The sequence below is a fragment of the Pyxicephalus adspersus genome, chromosome 4, assembly GCF_032062135.1.
Source record: "Pyxicephalus adspersus chromosome 4, UCB_Pads_2.0, whole genome shotgun sequence".
Lineage (NCBI taxonomy): Eukaryota > Metazoa > Chordata > Amphibia > Anura > Pyxicephalidae > Pyxicephalus > Pyxicephalus adspersus.
Window position 1 is genome coordinate 124,949,261 of NC_092861.1, and position 19,397 is coordinate 124,968,657.

The window sequence follows — 19,397 nt, forward strand, 5'->3', positions numbered from 1 at the left end:
GAGTTTGCACGTTCTCCCTGTGTTTGCGTGGGTTTCCTCCGACATTCCAAAAATATGCAGTTAGGTTAATTGGCTTCCCCACAAAAATTGCCCTTAGACTGTGATAAAGACATATGACTATGATAGGGAAATTAGATTGTGAGCCACTTTGAGGGACAGCTAGTGACATGACTATGGACTTTGTACAGCACTGTGTAATATGTTGGTGCTATATAAATACTGTGTAATAATATTTTCATGTATTGTAAACTTTATTTGCAGTAAATCAACTATCTTGTGCTCCTCTTTGTCTGTTTGTTTCTAAAATGTTGCATTCTTTTTTATGGTTGTCACATTTAGATGGGAGGTTTATTAATATTTTATGAGGTGCTGTATCATTGTAGGATGTTTTTTGTACCTGATTTAGGTGTTATTACAGGTGCTAGTTTTATTTTATTTCTTAAAGAGGAAGCAAACTCAAAAGTGCCCAAAACGAAAAATGGGTCGATGGGTCCGGAGGTCTGTTGCATTGGGTCCTACCATTATCCGTCTTCGGGCTGGCGCCGCCATCTTTTCCTCTTCTTCCCTGTTCTTTTTCCTACATCACCCGACCCTGGCGCGAGATCTGGTGACGTAGTTTTGGAAAAAAAACTTGCCGACCTCACTGTGCATGCGTAGGATAGGCCTTTCTTTCTCTTTTGACAAAAGGGCTCCTTCTGCACATGCCCGAGGGGCTCAGGCATATGCAGAAGCACCCAAGAGCCTTCTGGGATGTGTGATGTAGGTATACCAGATAGCTTTGGGTCCCCAGACAACCCTTTTATGTAAGGTAAAAATGTTTTGTTTTGTTTTTTTTAGATGCAACACCATTTTAAAAAAAAAAAAAAAGTGCAGCACCGCCCCCTAATTCTTGATGGCCTAGGCAATCGAGAATGAACAGTAGCGCAAAGCCTCCTGTGATACCTACGTCACACATCCTGGGAGGCGAAGGACCCTTTTCGCGCAAATAGGAAAATTTGGATGTAGGATGAAGAATCCAGAAGAGAAGATGGCTGCGCCGGGAGTGCTGGCTCCAGGATAGATGCCAGGACGATGTGGGACCAGATGCAAGACACCCCCGGATGGATCGGACTGCCCTGCAGGATTGAAGGGGAGTGTTTTTTAATTTTTTTGTGTCAGTTTTGAGTTTTTGCACAACAGTAGTAGTAAACAGTAGTCTACCTTTTTATGTAATGTGGAAATACTGAGTTTAGGTATGCTTTAATGCTGGATATATCTTTTTTTCTTTAATTTATCCATAAATTAGTTTATCTTTTACATCCTGATTTAAAAACCCAGCTACCAATGGATGTGACAAGCTGCAGCTTCCCTGGACACCTATCACACATTAAAATCTAGAACAATGGGATGGGTTTGTATCGAGAGAAATGTTCCGATCCCTGCACCCCCAGGCTGGCCCCCTAAAGTGTGGCAACTTTTTGTCTCCAGCACTTTCATCCAATCACATGAGCCGATCATTGTCAATAGGGGAGAGCTGGGCTCAGTCTTATTAATCAATAACCAATCACAGCGCTGAATCTGAGCTCGATTATTACCACCAATTGCGGTTACTTATAGAGGAAGCGAGTTGGGGGAGCGGCCCTACCTCCTCACTGATGACGGTCCGCACACCCTGAGGCTCCGGTGCGTTCCTTGTTTGGGGGCTTCCAATCTCAAGGACGTTACGTTAAATCTCAGCACACGCAAAGCCCGCCCATTCACTCCGTGGCGGTATAGCTAGGGATGTCTCCTAGCAACCGTACCCAGACTGTACCAAATCCATTTTGTGGGGGGGGGGATCACAATTTCTGCTATATAAAAATGGTTTGTTCCAATAAAGAGAATCGCTTGCTTTGGAGAAGTTAGTGAAGTGTATTAGCTTAGTGTAAGAGCTAATGGTAACAGAAGTGCAAAAACTTTTCATTCAAACTCCTCACATTATAGCGTTTTTTGCCGAAAAACCTATTATGAAATCTTTATCCACCAGGATATATCTGTGTAACCACATAAAGTCTTACTGAATGGAATACAGGTGAGAATAGGGGCTGTTACTGATGGGCTTTAGGCCTAATGCTAATGCCAGTGGTATCAGTAAGATGCTTCAGAGATTGAATAGTATTTAATAATCTTTATTGGCCAGTTCACATGTACAGTGAGGAGGTGGTGAAGGACAAGTAGAAGTCTTTATAAACTAAGCCTTGTTAGAAATGAGATTACCTAAATACCAATAGCTTGGTCATTTGTTCACTTTAGGAGTACTAGAACCGTGATCACTGTGAGCTACAGAAATTTAATCATTCCTAATTTATGTATTCTGTACAAGCAGAAAAAAAAAAAACAGCCCACACTGACCTTTGTAAATCATTGTGGAGCAATTCATTCTCAGACTTTCAAGAAGCTTCTGAAGGTTCTGTAGCTCAGCCTTGCCCTGTGGGCAGTGAGTTAGAAGTCTTTTAAGAAAAGTGAAGAAGAAGCAGAATAAAGAGAATAAACTTGAAGAACCTTACTACTTCTACTGTGAACTTTGGTATTGAATTGCTTCACAGTGCCTGTGACTATAGAGATCAGTGGGAGTTTATGTTGGAGTTGCTGACTCCTATTAGAAATATGTAAACATTTGCATGTCCCTGGCCTTATCACAGTTCTACTTTAAAGGCTTTATGAAAGCTGCTTGATTTTTGCTATAAAAGCATTATACATTCTTTGTGAAAACTTTATGTGCAGTTTTAAGAGCTGAGGTCAATGTGTACAAGACTTTACAGCCAAATACCAAAAGTTTGGTCATGCCTGGTCAATTTTAACAGATCTTGTTACTCTATCCAGACTAAAGTAACATGTTTCTAAACAGGCCCCCTCCCAGTTAAATTCATATCGGAAAAGATTGTGTATGTAGAATTATGTGACATTCATTGATAGTAAATGGGTAGAGCAGCCACTTGCCAGGCTCCAGCACTGTCATATAATGCAGGGGATGACTTTACCACTCTCTATATCAGTGCTTTTCAACTTTTTCCATCAAGGAACCCTTAAAACAATTTTCAGAACTATTAAAATCAGTTCATTAGGTGTCAGTGAAAAAATGCCCATTATGTCATTTGGAAGAATGATAGACTCTCATAGGAGAATCTGGGTGATACAGCAAACTTGGAATGGATGTGGACCAGGATTGAAAACATTTCCAAATTATTTTTTAAGAAACCCACTCCAGGTTTGCTGGATCACCCAAGTTCTCCAATGATTGTCTATCTTCTCCAGTCTTGGAATGCTTTACCTTGTCTTTTTAATTTTCATTAAAGAATATAAAAAGATAAGGCAGCATGGTGGCTCAGAGGTTAGTGCTCTCACCATTGCAGTGCTAGGTCCCAGGTTTGAATGCATGGAGTTTGCAGGTTCTCCCAGTGTTTGCATTTGTTTCTTCTCACATCCCAAAAACATGCAGTTAGGTTAATTGGCTTTCCCCCAAATGACTATGGTAGGGACATGGTGATGCAAATGGTGATTCACTGAGCAAAATGATCATTCATTGAAACTCAGTAATAAATGTAATTCTGGTGCTGGTCTTAAATTGGGGCTGTCCATGAAGATCTTGATAGAAAAAAAGTGTATTCCTAATTCTAAGCATCACCTGCTGCTAATGGACTGTGTTGGAGGATGACGAGAGGCTTCATTATCCCACCAGGTAAAAATGCCAGGTCAGGAGAAGGCTCAGATGTATTGTACATAAACTACTATCAGCATTTGTGAAGGTCCATTCACTTGGACAGTCCGTTGTTAGAGGGAAACAACAAAAAACTAAAACAATTAAGATCAGGCTGGTCCATTATTGGGGAAGGGACAGGCAATGTCCATAAATCACACCTGTCTGATCGCTGTCTACTTTTAGGAAAATGCCAGGAGGCACCAGGACTGATTGAACTCTGTGTGTGCATGGGAGTTATGTCATCCCTGCCTGATCACATATTTTTGGAAGAAATGTTAAATTACATTATATTGTTCATGTGTGAGCGCGTATGCATCCCATCATCAGCAAGAATGCAATTATCATATATAAAACTATTTGCACAGACACAATAAACAAAGTTGAGTCAAAGCTAGTAAAACAGAAAATGTTTCTTTTAAAAATGTGATCCTAGAATAAAGTCCTCCCCTTCTCCTGTATTCGTCTGTCATTTGCAGCCCCTATTTAATGTACGGCGCTGCGTAACATGTTGGCGCTATATAAATCCTGTGTAATAATAGTAATAAAAGGTGATAAAGCCCCAAGATTTAACTTGTACCCAATTTAAAAATGTATTTAATTAGAAAAATGTAAAAATACTAAAAGGTTGATTAACACATTTTATAATTAAATCCTATGTGTTAATTTTAGACACAAGTTGAGTGAATCTTGGGTGAAATAATACATAGACCCATAAATGAAGTTAGTAATCTGGCCTAAATTACTATTTATTGGTGGAAAACGTATAGGACTAATTCAGGCTTTCATTGCCATCCTTTGTAAGAAATACAGACGTCACGTGTTCCCTAACGCATGATTTACATAAGTACACCCCAGCTGTCATCACCCCCTTTGTCCCGTATGATCACGCGATAAGCAGTAGGTTGCCCCATTTTAGCCGCGGAATAATATAAGTTCAGTCGCGCGAAGCACTATGGGTAATGTAGTTCTTTGCGCATCGGTTTAGCCGCGCTGATTTGGCACGTCTTTATTAAAAAAAACTACAGAACCTGGTCACAGCAGACGCAGAAGGAGCTGAGGGGGTGTGTGAGTCACGTGTGTCCTTTCAGCGCTGGTACGTCTAGTAGAGGTGACCTGCATCCACTCTTGACAGAACCTTCTGAGCAGAGAGTCGCCTCCTTCTTACTCCTCCTTCTGTCGTCCTGTCAGCTATAGAACGAGCACAATGGTTTGTATGGCGTCTATACTGCTCGTCCCTTTACATTTACAGCCGACGATAACCCGTGTTCTTATAAAAGCTGCATATAGATGGTAGTTGGCAGCGTGCCAGCTTTATGGTGCACTCTACTTCCATTTTTTAGGCTGTGTGGGGCTTTTATTTCTATGACGGGGCATATATGTGTGTATGAGGGCACACCTGTATGGGGGAGACCTCCTGGGGGGTAATTGGCATCTTACCAGGGGCCCCCGCACTGCAGTGTGCAGCTTTCTCTGCCAGGGGTCGCTCTCACAGGTACACCTTTGCTGTCCCATATTTCTTTATAAAATGTAAGCAGTCTCCAAGCAATTGGGCCATTTATGGCAGATTTATTTTATAGACAACACTATTATTGGTGCACAATGACTATTATATGCTGTGCTCTATTCATGGAAGAAAATGGGGAAGGGTTAGATGGGGGGGGGTATTCAGTTTGGAATGGGGCAGGGGGACATGACATTCCCTTTGGAATGATTTCCTATAATTGGTGACATTAGGACAGTAATAAATATTCCCTTAGACCAGGGAATATTACCTTAGACGTGGATCGCGATCTTCCGGTAGATCACAAAGGCAGCGTAGTACATGGCGGAGCCCGGCCTTTCAAAATGAACTTTTTGTGGTGCACAGGAGTTAGGTCTAGGTTTTTATTGTTAGTAGATCATTTTGACTTGGTCATTTTAAAAGTAGCTTGCAAGCCAAAAAAGTGTGGGCACCCCTGCCTTAGTGGGTGCAGACAACAGAAAATGATGGGGGTTGAACCGTTCCCTGAACTATACAAAGGCTGCAGGTATAGTTTTATATTTGCCTTGTACCTGTAACAACTTGTACACAACTGGAGGAGCGCAGACTTTTATAACTATCGCTCTCTTAGGTGCTGAAATGTGAACAAAGCTTTAACAACTGTGTGAGTGGAATTGCTGGTTGAACTCAAGGGCTCTATTTATAAAGCAATGAATCTGATATTCACTAAAACATTCCCTGATGGAGAATCTTCCTGGTCTGGTTTCCTCCTTTTGTGTGTTACTTCCCCCACCTCCTAGATTGTAAGCTCTTCTGGGCATGCTCCTCCCCTCCTCCTGTGTCACTGTCTGTCTGTCATTTGCAACCCCTAGTTAATGTACAGTGCTACGTAATATGTTGGCGCTATATAAATCCTGTTTAATATTATTAATAATAATAATAATAATGTGTTTCAATGGTGGTAATTGATTCTGCACCAGGGAATGTTTCTGTGAATGTCACTGCTTTATAAAATAGACCCAACAAATGAGATTGCAGAAAAGACATCAGTAAGGAAAACTTGCCAGGCATCTGTTTGCAGTTTATGGATTCCATGCCGCCCAGGGGGCACAGCAATAAAAACTAACAAATTCCCCCGACTTCCCCACTTTATCTATACAATGCGGCTGGAGTGGAGTTCTCTTTCATGATTGTGCAACCTATTTAGGTGAAATGGCAAAACAAATCTGTTGTTGTTCAGTAAGCTTTCATGTATGGTAAAAGGTCAAATTTATCATCAGCAGTTACGTTCTGGGCAAGTGTTGCAAAAAAACTAAAGCATAGCTGTAATTGTATATAGGAATGCAAACTAGTACCTCTGTACCTGGGTTGTCTGGTGTGTGGTCTCTTGCCCCCCCAATCTGTGTTAAATACAAAGAGTTGATGGGAGGTGAGGCTGACCAAGGTTGGGCAGTGATGGTTTATGTCTGCGATATTGGAAGTCACTCCTGGATTATCAGAATTCCAATCGCTGGCCAGCAGATGCTTCAACACTTGTCTTTCTGTGGGTAAATTTAGGTATTTCTGTGAAGACCCATTTCTTAATAATGCATATAGCTACAGAGGTGAATGAGGACTTGTCCCAATTCTTCAGAATGTCAATACTTAGAGTGAAAAATCTGAAAACAGGTTCACATGAAAATGGGGCTGGGAGAGGATTAAAATCCCGATCAGCTTTTTAATGCTGTTTTGTGTACCTGTTTGAGTTTTAACTTCCTGTCTATGTAAAATGTCAGACATCGAGGGGAAATGTATCTAATGACAGAAGGATAAAATTATTTCTAGTTCCTAAACGTTTGGCTGGATATACGATATATAAGCCCAATGTGTAGAGTAATACAATTTGCATTTCTGTTTGCAATTCTGCCCCAAACAATAACATTTTTTACAAGGTCAGCAATATTGGTTGCTTTGAAGATTTTCCAAAAATCCCCATCCCCACTCTGCTGTTCCCAGTTTTGTGTCTCCAAAACTGCATCAATCCCAATGTCTTTTGGTTTATTTATGGAGAGCTCTATCTGGGGGATGTGTGCACAGTAACACATCTAAAATAATGCTAAAAGTCATGTTGATTGAAATGACCGACATCCATACAGATCACATCACTAGCAACTTGTTTTCTCATTAAAAAATGTAAGTTTTATATGGTGGCATAGGAAGTAAAAATAATACTCTACTCAAGCTGGGGGTTCTGGACTCAATACAGTGCTCATAGACCAATCAAAATGAGTAGGATGCTTAAATGTGTGCCATTTATACCAAGGATAAAGATCAGCCAAAAATGCATAGAAGCAGATATGAAAAAAAATCTTTATAGAGTCTAACACATTGGTATATTTTTGTATAGTTTGTAAGATTTTAATGTTAAACTCCAGGATGCTCACAACCTGAAACCAGTTTTTGCCTCGTTTTCGGGTTTACTATTGTTTAAGTTTTAATTCTCTAATTGTAGTGGCTTTACCCTAATTCTGCGTAGACTTTATTATTTAAACTATATATTTATTATTTATAGCCATTAAGAGAGATGCTCATTAGTGGGATGAAATTTTCTGGGATCATTGGGAGTAGAGACTTTTTTGTAGCCAATCCTAATAGATCTCCTCTTAAAACAGAAGTAAACATAAAACAATAAATCCACATTTCAATCCAGCAGATCTGTCGGGTGGTTTCTTTCATTGGGTCCCGCGTCATCCTGCCATTTTTGGCCCGGCCGCCAACATCTTCTCTCTTCATTCGGGTAGCGTCACCCGATCTTGCTGTGCACAGGCACTAAATTGGGGACGTAGATTGGGAAACAACTTGCCGATCTCATGTGCACAGTGATATCGGCAATTTTTTCTATTTTTTTTTTTTTTTCTTCTTTAATTTTCTATTGATGAAAAGGCTCCTCTTCTGCACATGCCGGAGATGCTTGGGTGCAGCTAAGGGCTTCCCGGGAGGCTCTTCGCTCCCATTCAGAAATAAATTCACAAAAAAAATGCAGACAAAATGTTTACTTTAAATGGTTGTCAACTCTTTTATGTAAAGTAAAAATTCTTTGTTTAGGTACGCCTTAATGTAGATCTGTCAGGGCATGACATTCTAAAAAAAAAGTTAACATAACAAAAAATAACATCCTGCTACTATGGTCATTTAATGGTTTTCATTTTCAGTAGCAGATGTCCAAGGTCTGGTTCCATGTTACCTTGGTTTTCTATAAGCAGCAGATTCTGGTCTGATATTTTGTTGGTGACTTTTATTTTGACTGAACGTATTCTCCTTTACAAGTAACCTGTACAGAGAAAAAAAGCTGTAATTGCTGCCTGGCCTTCAGGTTGATTCTTTACCTTCAGTACTTTGAGTCCATGACATAAAACAAGTATGAGAATGAAAAGTTCTGACTTGCAGGATTTTTTGTTCAGTGACTGAGATCTGAAGCAAAGGATAAGGAAGAAACTTGAGGCATCAATGTTATCCATTGCTCCTGGTACAGGCTTTGTGACATTTTCATTCTTTGTTCACTAGAATGAACCATTTATATTTACTGTACTGTGTGTGCTTTACATGATGTATATTTACAAGTATTTTATCCATTAGAGTCCATATGGAGCAAGGTGACTTAGTTATGTTAACTAGGGACATGTGCTTCTAAAGCCTCTGTCTTCCAAGTCATGTGCTTGGAAATAACCTTACATGAAAGGGCATCACTGCAGGGTTTTGTAACCATATGTCAGAGGTTATTCCTAGGGAAAGAACGCTGCAAATTGTCCAACATTCTTCATAACTGCTAACAGTATAAAGGCATGATTATCAAACTACTCACAAAGGCCTGCTGATTCCCCCCATATGGCACAGGGCCTTATCTTGGCAAATGGTAAGAAAATGGCTGAAAATGTAACTCTAACGTTTTGTATTGCATGTTTTGCAAAGCAAACCCGAAAACAAATATAATTGAGACATTCTGGATAAAAAAAAATATCTTGTCTCCTTGTCAGAATAATTGCTCTACTACATATCGGATTTATATTATTTTAGAGCCTCTTCTCTTGTTGTCCTGACACCTGGTATCTTTGACCGATATGGGCACTTCTACGATTGGGGCCTGTAAGCTGGGTGAAATGTATATGATAAAAGCCTTTAGTCCGAGGAAACTCTATGTATGGCAATTAAGTTGAATAAAAACAGAAAATTCACAAGAATTCTCTGGTCATTAATAGCAATTCGAGAGCGGATAAACCCCTGAGCCTGCATCTAAGTCTGGTGTTTTGGAAGCTGGAATCCCATCTGATTTAGAGTTTTTGATTCACATGCGTAAATGATGATTAATGCCCAAGCACTACACACAGCTTGTTTTGGGATTTAATTATTTCAGCCCTTAACGAACTTGAATGCTGTTTATTACTTTTTATTTTTAAAAACTTGTTAAAAGTATAGCAATTCAATGCAGGCACACAGTGGTGTCTGTGCTTTCAGTTCATATTTGTTTTCTAGTACTGTCATATTTGATGTGTTTGCTCATTTGTGATTGTTTGTCTGCTAGGTTTTAATAATGAATCCAGCACTCTCTCACATGGTAGCAGTGTTGCGTATGGGAAGTATAACATCCTGCTAGAATGCATGTTGTGCTGCATAAAGTGCTGACTGAGTCTTCCTGCTTCTTTTTTCAGGTTCAGCCTATAAGAGTCCTGGTGACTGGAGCTGCTGGTCAGATTGCCTACTCTCTGCTGTATGGAATTGCTAAAGGCGATGTCTTTGGCAAGGATCAGGTAATGCTTTTAGAGACGTGTATGCACAGAGCATGTATATGAAGACATTTGAGGCTTATTGTAAAAGCAGTGAATCTGACATTTGCCAAAACATTCTCTGGTAGAGAATTTGTCTCTGCCATTGAAACATATGGACCTGGAAGACCAAGTGATTGTATTTGGGAATGCCAGATTCACTGGTTTTTAAGTAGACCCAATAGTACTTCCATATATTGTTACTACAGTAGAACCTCGGTTATCCCGCACCCACAGGGAATGGACAATTCAGGAGAAGTGTACTTTCCAGTTAATTGCATTTCTCAGGCAATCGGCACTATACTTGAATGGTGAGGCTTGTCCCTATTCGCATCTAGTGCTGAATGGCTCAGAGCAGTGTTTTTCAACTTTATTTGAGCCACGGCACATTTTTTTACATTGAAAAAATCCTGCGGCACACCACAAATCAAAAATGTTACAAAATGACACTCTGTAGCTAATTCTTTTGTCTCTAAGAATAAACAAGAAAACTGTTACCTACTGCCACCCACTGACATGGAAGAGTATTACATTACTCTGCCAGTCACTACAGCACAGACACTCGAAAATGGTAATTGGATAATTTCCCACGGTACACCTAAAGATCCCTCATGGCACACTAGTGTGCCGCGGCACAGTGGTTGAAAATCACTGGCTTAGAGAAGGGAAACCCTGATAACGCTTGAGCCATCAACAGGGTTTTCCCTTTTCTCAGCCAATCACGGAGCAGAGCAATCGGCAGGGCACTGCTCCGCTCTCCTGACAGCTCTGCTCTCCTGATTGCTCCCGCAGCTCTATCGGAGCTGTGGCATGTGTCCATGGATGCAGGACACATGCCACAGCTCTGCTAGGGCTGCAGGAGCAATAAAGAACTGGGGTTCTTTTGTATTACTTTGTTCTAAAACATCACGATTTACGGTATAATGATCCTTCTTAGCTACATCGGTGTGTCTGAATTTTGTAGCCACCCATGTCCGTAGCACTGTCTATCAGTGATTGTTGTTTCAGCTTGTATTCCTGTTCAGTCCTCTCATCTAAACTCAGGAGAGTGTGATATAAGTTGGCATTATAATATATGATTCACCAACATGCTCTTAGCCTCTATATGTTAATCATCATTCCCATCAGGGAATGTTAAAGGCTTCCCTTAATGTTAAATGCTTCCTGTAGTGGATTGATAAAATGTACACTTCTTTGGTCCAAGGATATTACCTGTAAGAATATTTTCCTGAACTATTACAAAATTACCAATATTACACTTTTAAAGACTCTGCACTGGAAGTCCACTGATATTGTACAATATAAATATTATGAAAATCAATTGTCTTTTATCCAGTTCGTAATTGGCTCTTTCATGCCTATTCTTTACTTATAATAATACTTTTTCTTTCTGCCTCAAGGACTTTAGAAAGCCGGGATCCATGTTTTATACCTGGTGGTTAAGTCCAAACAATATTGGTCAAAGATGTAGCCTTTATATGCAAAGTCCTGGACCCGCAAACTGTGTGGGAAAACATATACAGTTTAATTATCTTGTATTAAAAAATAGTCTTCTGAATTTTGGCCTATGAAAAGCTGGCTAGCCTAAATTTGAGAAAATGTTGAGAAATTGTGTTATATACAACTCCAGGTTTCACCCCATACTGCCTCTTTCTCACTTACAGGTCACCTTACTACAGAGTAACCCCCCCATCCAATTGTCAATGTTCTTTACTTTTTCCCCCACAGTACATCCTAAGACTTTGCCTTCTACACACTTCTTACCTTAACCTTTGGGTTTAATTATAGATGTCTACAATTTTAGGCCTCAAATAACATCCCTGAGGTTTGTCCATTGCACCAAACAATTGTAAACTTCAACAAAAATCCAACTTCAAGAATGTAAACTTCAACAAAAATGTAGGATTCAATAAATGCTTGCTCAGCACTAGACACGTAATGCATTGCTTTCCTAAAACTGGTGATTACCAAATCTGTGATAGATTGCCAGTTCCAGTGGAAATATTTAATTTCATGTGCAATGATCTGTTTGTTACAGCCCCTGGAGCTTGTTCTCCTGGATATTACACCTATGATGGGAGTATTGGGAGGAGTTGTCATGGAGCTGCAGGATTGTGCCCTTCCTCTGCTGAAAGGTAAATTTGATTGTCCTGCATGAGGATTTTCACTGAAAATAAAAATATGCATCAAGGACATCATATATGGATAATGTATATTGAGGTGAACTATCATAATTTCAAACGTTAAACTGAGTGCATGCAAATATGAGGTCAGCAGGTAGCATTAAAATGGACCATTTGGTTACCTATGCTTGCAGTTGCAGGATTTGGGAAATGTAAATAGGATTTATGTTAAAAAAACCATTCCCAAAACTCAATTGTATAGCCACGTCTATTTTCTAGCAAGTAGGCTCTTTGCAGCTGATATACACAAATCACACTCCATATGCAGATATATATATATATATATATATATATATATATATATATATANNATATATATATATATATATATATATATATATATATATTGCATATGGAATGTGATTTCTGTCTTTTACCCTTTATGCATTAAGAAAATATCCCTGGAAGAGTACAAAGTGTTTGTTTCAGGTAATGTTTTTGCTTATCTAAAGGGTAAAGGTTAGTTCTACACTTTCCCTTAAAAACAGCCAGTTAGTTTTGTAATTTATTACCATGTTTTCAAATTAATTGTCTGAATCCGTCAGGGTTGTACACTGCAGAGTTCAAAAAATCTATAGGTCATGGGTTGAATTGCTGTGTTGATCTAGAACACACACTGGTTTACTTTTCCATATTACAACTTGTTCTTTCACAGTAGAGAGGATTCTTTACAAGAACTTTTTCACTTCATTGATATTGTAAAGTTTTTCTAGGTAGTATAGCAGATGAGGCTCTATTATACTAATTAGGAGTAAAACATTTTTGGGAGGTGTCTGTGGGACACATGGCAGATGTGCAGTTTCTGATTTAATGGTGTGAACACCTAATACTTGCCAATTATGAGCAAAATCATACCTTATACCTTACACACTTACACACACACTTATACCTTAGTAGAAATTGATAGTATAAGTATCCAAACCTATATTAAAAAAAAAAAAAAAAATTCTGAAGAGATAGTTTGGTTGTTTGTGAAGAACAAACTGTGAAACTGGAGTCAAACGCTTTTTTTTGCTTATTTTTTTGACAAAGAGAAGATGCTTAAGTGGTGGTTAGCGATGTGCCTTAATTACTAAGCACTGCATATAGTCTACAATTACAATTTTTCATGCTGAGAACCTTGTTATATTACCTATGGAAGATCGCACTTTCTCTGACAGCTACAGGTTTCAGACCAACAATTATTTAAAATGTGATTCCCCTGACATGTAATGGTAATCACATAGAGGTAGAAGGTTTTTTTTTTTCTACAATGAATTTCTGCAGCCTTGCTGCACTTTGCTTCCTTGTGTACAGATAAAGTATTGGAAACAATAGAAAAATTGTATTATAAAAAAAAAAAACCTATAGAATAAAACTAAAAAGGCCTTTCATATTTTTGTACTATGCTACCTTATAGTAGATGAAACACTAGGCAGGGCAAAAAAACTGTTTCATTTTCAAAAAAAAAAAAATTGTTTAATTTGGTCATATTTTAGTTGTCAGTTTAAAGCAGAAATGGTGGGTGGTGAGCTTCTGCCGTCATCGGCATGTATGCACAGCTTACGTATCGATATTTAGCACATACTTACCTTGTGCAGTCGCCCTGGACCGGTCACTGCCGCATCCTATGAAGGTGCCATCTTCACTGCCAGCTCGACTGCAGACTTCCCAGCTCTGTGTGTGCATGCACCTGGATGAATGTTTTGTAATTCTGGCAAAGCCAGTCAACATTGCTGAGGATTGTGTCTAGACGGAAGTAAAATAGGAAGATGGCAATACCCTGCAATGCTATAGGTAAAAGCAAGATGTGTGGGGTTAGACTCATTTTAAGGCTGATACCTGGTCATGTTTAGGTACTTGCACTGCCAATGGTGTATTGGTTATTTTAGAACTGCATTACCATGTGTGTTTTTACCTGGGCTGAGTTCAGCTTTAGGCACAGATGGGAGCTTCACCTCTTTTACCTACTGATTGGTTGTATTATTTTTGCAGATGTGGTTGCTACAGACAAGGAAGAAGAAGCCTTCAGAGACCTTGATGTTGCTGTCCTGGTGGGCTCCATGCCAAGGAGAGAAGGAATGGAAAGAAAGGACCTGTTGAAGGCCAATGTTAAAATCTTTAAATCACAAGGTGCCGCTTTGGACAAATTTTCCAAGAAAACTGTTAAGGTAATGCTTACTAAAAAGGTGATTCCATTTGTAAAGTGACAAACCCATTGCGCTCAGTTTAGCTACATTTTAAGAGCTCAGTCAAGTTAACCGTACACACTAGATTATAGTGAGCTGATGCAAAAAATCCTGTATTTGAGTTCTGGTGGCTTCTGAATATGTACGGGTCAAAGTGGAATGTGTATTAATGTGTGACTGTCCCAAGTCCGTAGCTACCTTAAAACAAAACTAAGTTCCTGGTTGAGTATATACGTCTCTTAGCATAATGTGATGAACACCATAATGGAAGTATATTTGTACTTTGACACTTGCCTTGAAGCCTGCCTTCTTCGAGGGAAAACTATTAGGAAATTACAGCTTTTTTTTTTTTTTATTGTTTTGAAGGTAATTGTGGTGGGTAATCCTGCAAACACAAACTGCTTGACTGCACTGAAATCTGCTCCATCCATCCCAAAAGAGAATTTCAGCTGCTTGACCCGTCTAGATCATAACAGGGCAAAAGCTCAGGTAAGTGCTATTGGGCTTTAATTTGCCTTTTATACACTAAAGCTGATTATTCAACAATATCAAACCAGGAGGGCCCTATAACAATGATGCTAGAAGATCAGATTGTACAGTGTGTAAATTGTTTAGGTTTAGCCTCTCAGTTTTGGAAAATTACATTTAAATTATAGTGTATGATCTGCCTAATCCATCTATTACTTGGAGGTAATTCACTGTAAAGATGTGTAAACAAGACACAAGCTTTTATTTTCAGGTGTTAATGCCAGACAGCATTTCCTATGTAAAAATATTTTACAAGCAGAACTTTGAGCCATTCACATCAGTCCCTCAAAGAGTTGTAATATCATAAAGTCTTTTTTTTTTAACTGCAGATTGCAAATCGCTTGAAGGTAGCAAATGATGATGTTAAGAATGTGATCATCTGGGGAAATCACTCCTCTACCCAGTACCCTGATGCTAGTCATGCTGTTGTCAAACTACAAGGAAAGGAAGTGCCAGTGTTTGAAGCAGTGAAGGATGACAGCTGGCTGAAAGGAGAATTCATCACCGTAAGAAAAATGGTTTACATCTTACTTGTATAACTCTGTGTAAAAATACACAACACGGATGCTGTTGTAAGGAAGGGACTTCTTAAATGTACCATACATTCACATATAATTCTTGTGTATAAACATACCTAAAATGCACTATTCTGCATATTTATATTTTGTCAAATTTATTCGTAAACGGGTTAATAGGCATTGCCAAAACTTTCCTTTAATGTGACCCTTTGCCCAGAACTTATTAAGTGTATGTATATATTAAACTGTATTTATAAATATTACTCATCACATACATTAAATAGGGGTTGAAAATGACTGACTATAAATCCAGGTCAGGGTCAAGCAGACCCTACCCAACATCACCCAATAGGAGGGTAAATTTAGTACTCCAGGTGTTCTTTTGCAATGAAAAGCTTTTATTTTTGTAATTTTATTCTAATTTTAATTGTGTGTTTTTATCTCTCCTAGACTGTTCAACAGCGTGGTGCTGCTGTTATTGCAGCAAGAAAGTTATCCAGTGCAATGTCTGCTGCCAAAGCCATCTGTGATCATATTAGAGACATTTGGTTTGGAACCCCCGAGGTAAATTAAGTTCTTAATTTGCACAGAGACTAGCCCCCTAACAATAATAAATATTTAAGCCTACTAAGAAACGCCAAAGAGAATTACAGTACATTATCTCCATGTTCATAATAATGGAATAAATATTTTATCATGCGACTGTGGACAAACAGCATTTACTGCATATAAAATAACATTTGTGCATAAAGGGTATGTTCAGACCTGCTTTGTAAAAATGTGACTGCTAATCGCTCCTGCATATTAAGCTTTACACTGTAGCTGTTTATTCTGGCTTTTTAAATGCCTGAAAAAGCTGTGTGGGTGTTTTTTTATATAAATAGAACTTAATTTTGGAACATTTTCAATGTCTGCTTGCTTTAACTATTTTAGTATAAGTATTTTATAAGAATTTATATTTTTTTAAGGTTGATACTTAAGGATATTTTTGGTTGCTTTATAATTTAAATTTTTTAATATTTGAGTATCCAAATTATGTTTTGCTTTTCTCTCTACAGGGGCAATATGTATCTATGGGTGTTGTGTCTGATGGAAACTCCTACGGTGTGCCCAGTGAACTTGTTTACTCATTCCCTGTGGTAATCAAGGTAATGGTGGCATTTAAAATCTATTGTGTAAAAGGGCTACTTTATTTTATCTGAATTTTGAATGAATCTCGCTCTGTAGCAAAAGCTTTTCATGTGGATAGTATTTTGAAATGTGCACTGCTGGATGTTTATGTACTGCACTGAGTAGGGACTCCCCCGCCCTTATGTCGCTTTGGGGAGATTTCCTGTTAAATCATAAGAATCCTTTTTAACTGAAACAAAGGAATACCAACTCTTGTGGAAAAAAAAATGCTAAGAGGGTTTGCATCAATCGACCTGAAGATTAAGCAAAATAAATCGCTTGGATTTTTTGTTTACATAGCTTTCATTTGCTACATGGGTCGTTACAGAGCAATAGGAAAGCACAAACATTAATTTCATTTTGTAAGCTACTAGTCCCATCAGGCCACCAAGTAACTGAGATGAACAAAGCTAAATGTTTTAAATTCCGTGTTTGTGCAACTGGTCCCCCGAAAATTCATTACCATAATGTGCAGTTTATGGCATACTTGGCTTGTGTTTAATTCTCTAGCTCAGTTGCTGATTGGACATTTTTCTCCTGGACCCACATGCTTCTTTGGTCAACTGGTCAACAGTGGATGTAATTGCCTCATCCTAGCACCCTGGTCTTATTGCAAATTTTTAAAGAGTATTTTTAGTATTGGTGGTGGTTACAGTTTAGTATTAGTTCCTATAAAGCTAAGTGCCAACCCCTATTTAGTAATGTATCAAATGAAGAAGAAGAGAAGAAAGCAGGGTTTTTGGCACAAAAAGTATATTGTATTATGATCAATGAGTAATAGTAATACAGAACATACCGGTTCAAGATAGGCCACAAAAGCTTCCTGTGGTCTAAACAATATCACTTTGGCCCTAGGAGGCGCTAGACATGCAACATCTAGCCAGTCATATATATTACTTGCCATACAGATTTAAAACCTCCAATAATTTATTCATGTTGATTGTTTTGCCCTATCTGGCTTCCTCAGGGGTAGCGGTTTGTCAACATGTTTGGCACTCGTAGTAATAACGTCTGAATTATTAAAAATGTTTTCTTTTTCTTCAAATTTTTAAAGTGTTCAAAAATTTTTTGGCTTATGTAAGCTATGGAGAAATGCAATTATCTAACTATTATCCCATATCCTTAATAGGATAAAAGCTGGAAGATAGTAGATGGTCTGAAAATTGATGACTTCTCTCGTGAGAAGATGGATCTAACAGCCAAAGAACTTCAAGATGAGAAGGATACTGCTTTTGAGTTTCTGAACATTGCATGACTAGAAACTGCTCCACAGATGCACGTAACCAATGAAAACATGAAAAGTAGTCTTTAGGTTTTAGCATCAAGTGCTATTTATGTCTAAAATTGGTCTAGCTAAATCACTCTGTCACATCTTTGAGTTTTGTACCTGTGACTAGTTTGTCATTCCTGGTGGTAGTGAATAAAACCCTGCTGGGTGTAGATAACAACTTTGTGTATTATTTGTTTGTGTTTGGAAAGGTGAGCTGTGTAGAGTGATGTGTGAATGCATTGATCTTGATTGCCATTTTTTCCTAATTTATTTTCTAAATAAGACCTAAAAGTTTTTGCATCTTAAACTCTCCAGGTCAGGGGTGTTAAACTCTGGCCCGCAACATTCTTTTTATTTTTTTTTTATTTTTTTGGGCCCCTAAAGCAATCCTAAATATGAACTCCAGCTGGCCCGCCACTGCATTGAAATGGCGCAGCTACTTCCCCAGCATCACTCGTGTCTATAGACCAGCAAGCTCGGTGCCTACGCGTGGCCCCGCATTGGACTGTTTTATAGAAGCAAGTAATGCTGGAAATTGTAGTAGCGGTGCTATTTCAATAAAGATTGAGTTCCAGCGGCGGGACACTCATAACAATTAGGCCCCCACATTGGCCGTGTCCAGCATTTCAAGCACTCCGCCTCAGCTAAACGTGGGAGGTGCCAGGAGGCTTTTGGAGTTACGACTTTGTTTTTTTTTTTTTTTTTTTTTTTTTTGGCCACTGTGTATTAGAGTTTGACACCCCTGCTCCAGCGTGTACAAGAACATAATTCGGTACAATCCTAGGCAGTCCCTGTGGACACTGGTAAATATTCAGATGTCTTACCAATGGAATCATGAACTTGATGACTTTTTTTTGTTGAAGCCTCCTTGGTGATTTTTTAAAAATGGTACAGAGCTTAGTTGTCAGTTTCCCAGCTAAATCTTCTATAAGACATTGGAGGAATGCCACAAATGGTCCCAAGACAATCCCTTTTCAAACTGTAGTTGGTTGGGGGGATTGTAAAGTCAACCAACACAAACCATGTATAAGTGTAGATCTAAGTTTAATTGCCCCTGAAACAGTGCTGTGCTGCTTTGTATCAAACAAAAGTTGATTAGACAGAAGAAAATTTGTAAGAGGGAGAAAATGAAGAGAAAGCCCTGTACATATTTCTTTATAGGATAATGAAAGGGAAATGCATAATAGTATTTTCTCTCAATGGGGCTGTCAACCTCTTTGTGTAAAGAATATCCTTTATAGGAAAATCATTCAGCTGGAAGTAACTGAAAAAAAATATTTACGTTTCGACTGTCAGCTTAGCTGCATGGCGTGAGTTCTGTTACCAAATAACAATCATTTGAAAAAATTTCCTTTCCTGATGAAGCTCAGTCAAAAGAAAGTGGTGTGTGGGGTTTTTTTCCCTTCTTTAAATAGACTTTATTCTCTGTTCCTTACTACTTTGTCACTAAGAATTTTTACCTTGATTTTTTTTTTTTTTTTTTCCCAATGTAAAAATAATGTAACTGGAAATCACCTGAAAGGGGGATGTTTATCAAGCCTTTAATCAAACATGCCAACATAA

General features: G+C 38.6%; 2 protein-coding genes across 4 annotated transcripts in view; one reads left to right on the plus strand and one right to left on the minus strand.

Annotated features, from left to right (window-relative positions):
- Window positions 1-1,738, minus strand: part of WDPCP (WD repeat containing planar cell polarity effector) — a 180,063-nt gene extending 178,325 nt beyond the window's left edge. Inside the window, exons 1-2 of one of the 3 annotated variants that reach the window (XR_011920473.1) lie at window positions 1,625-1,738; window positions 947-1,115 (exon numbers count right to left, since the gene is read on the minus strand). Coding sequence is in view for 1 of the 3 variants with exons in the window: in XM_072409549.1 (XP_072265650.1) it covers window positions 947-955 (9 nt within the window). In the remaining 2 variants the exon portion in view is untranslated. The remainder of the gene's footprint in view (window positions 1-946; window positions 1,116-1,624) is intronic. The other 2 variants (XM_072409549.1, XM_072409550.1) reach the window with 2 other exon arrangements.
- Window positions 1,739-4,789: 3,051 nt separating this feature from the next.
- MDH1 (malate dehydrogenase 1) lies at window positions 4,790-18,012 on the plus strand. The gene is made up of 9 exons (XM_072409551.1): window positions 4,790-4,925; window positions 9,884-9,982; window positions 12,036-12,132; window positions 14,155-14,330; window positions 14,715-14,837; window positions 15,206-15,382; window positions 15,845-15,958; window positions 16,453-16,542; window positions 17,694-18,012. Exons 1-9 carry the CDS (start codon window positions 4,923-4,925, stop codon window positions 17,817-17,819), a joined length of 1,005 nt encoding a protein of 334 aa, XP_072265652.1. The 5' UTR covers window positions 4,790-4,922; the 3' UTR covers window positions 17,820-18,012.
- Window positions 18,013-19,397: the final 1,385 nt, after the last annotated feature.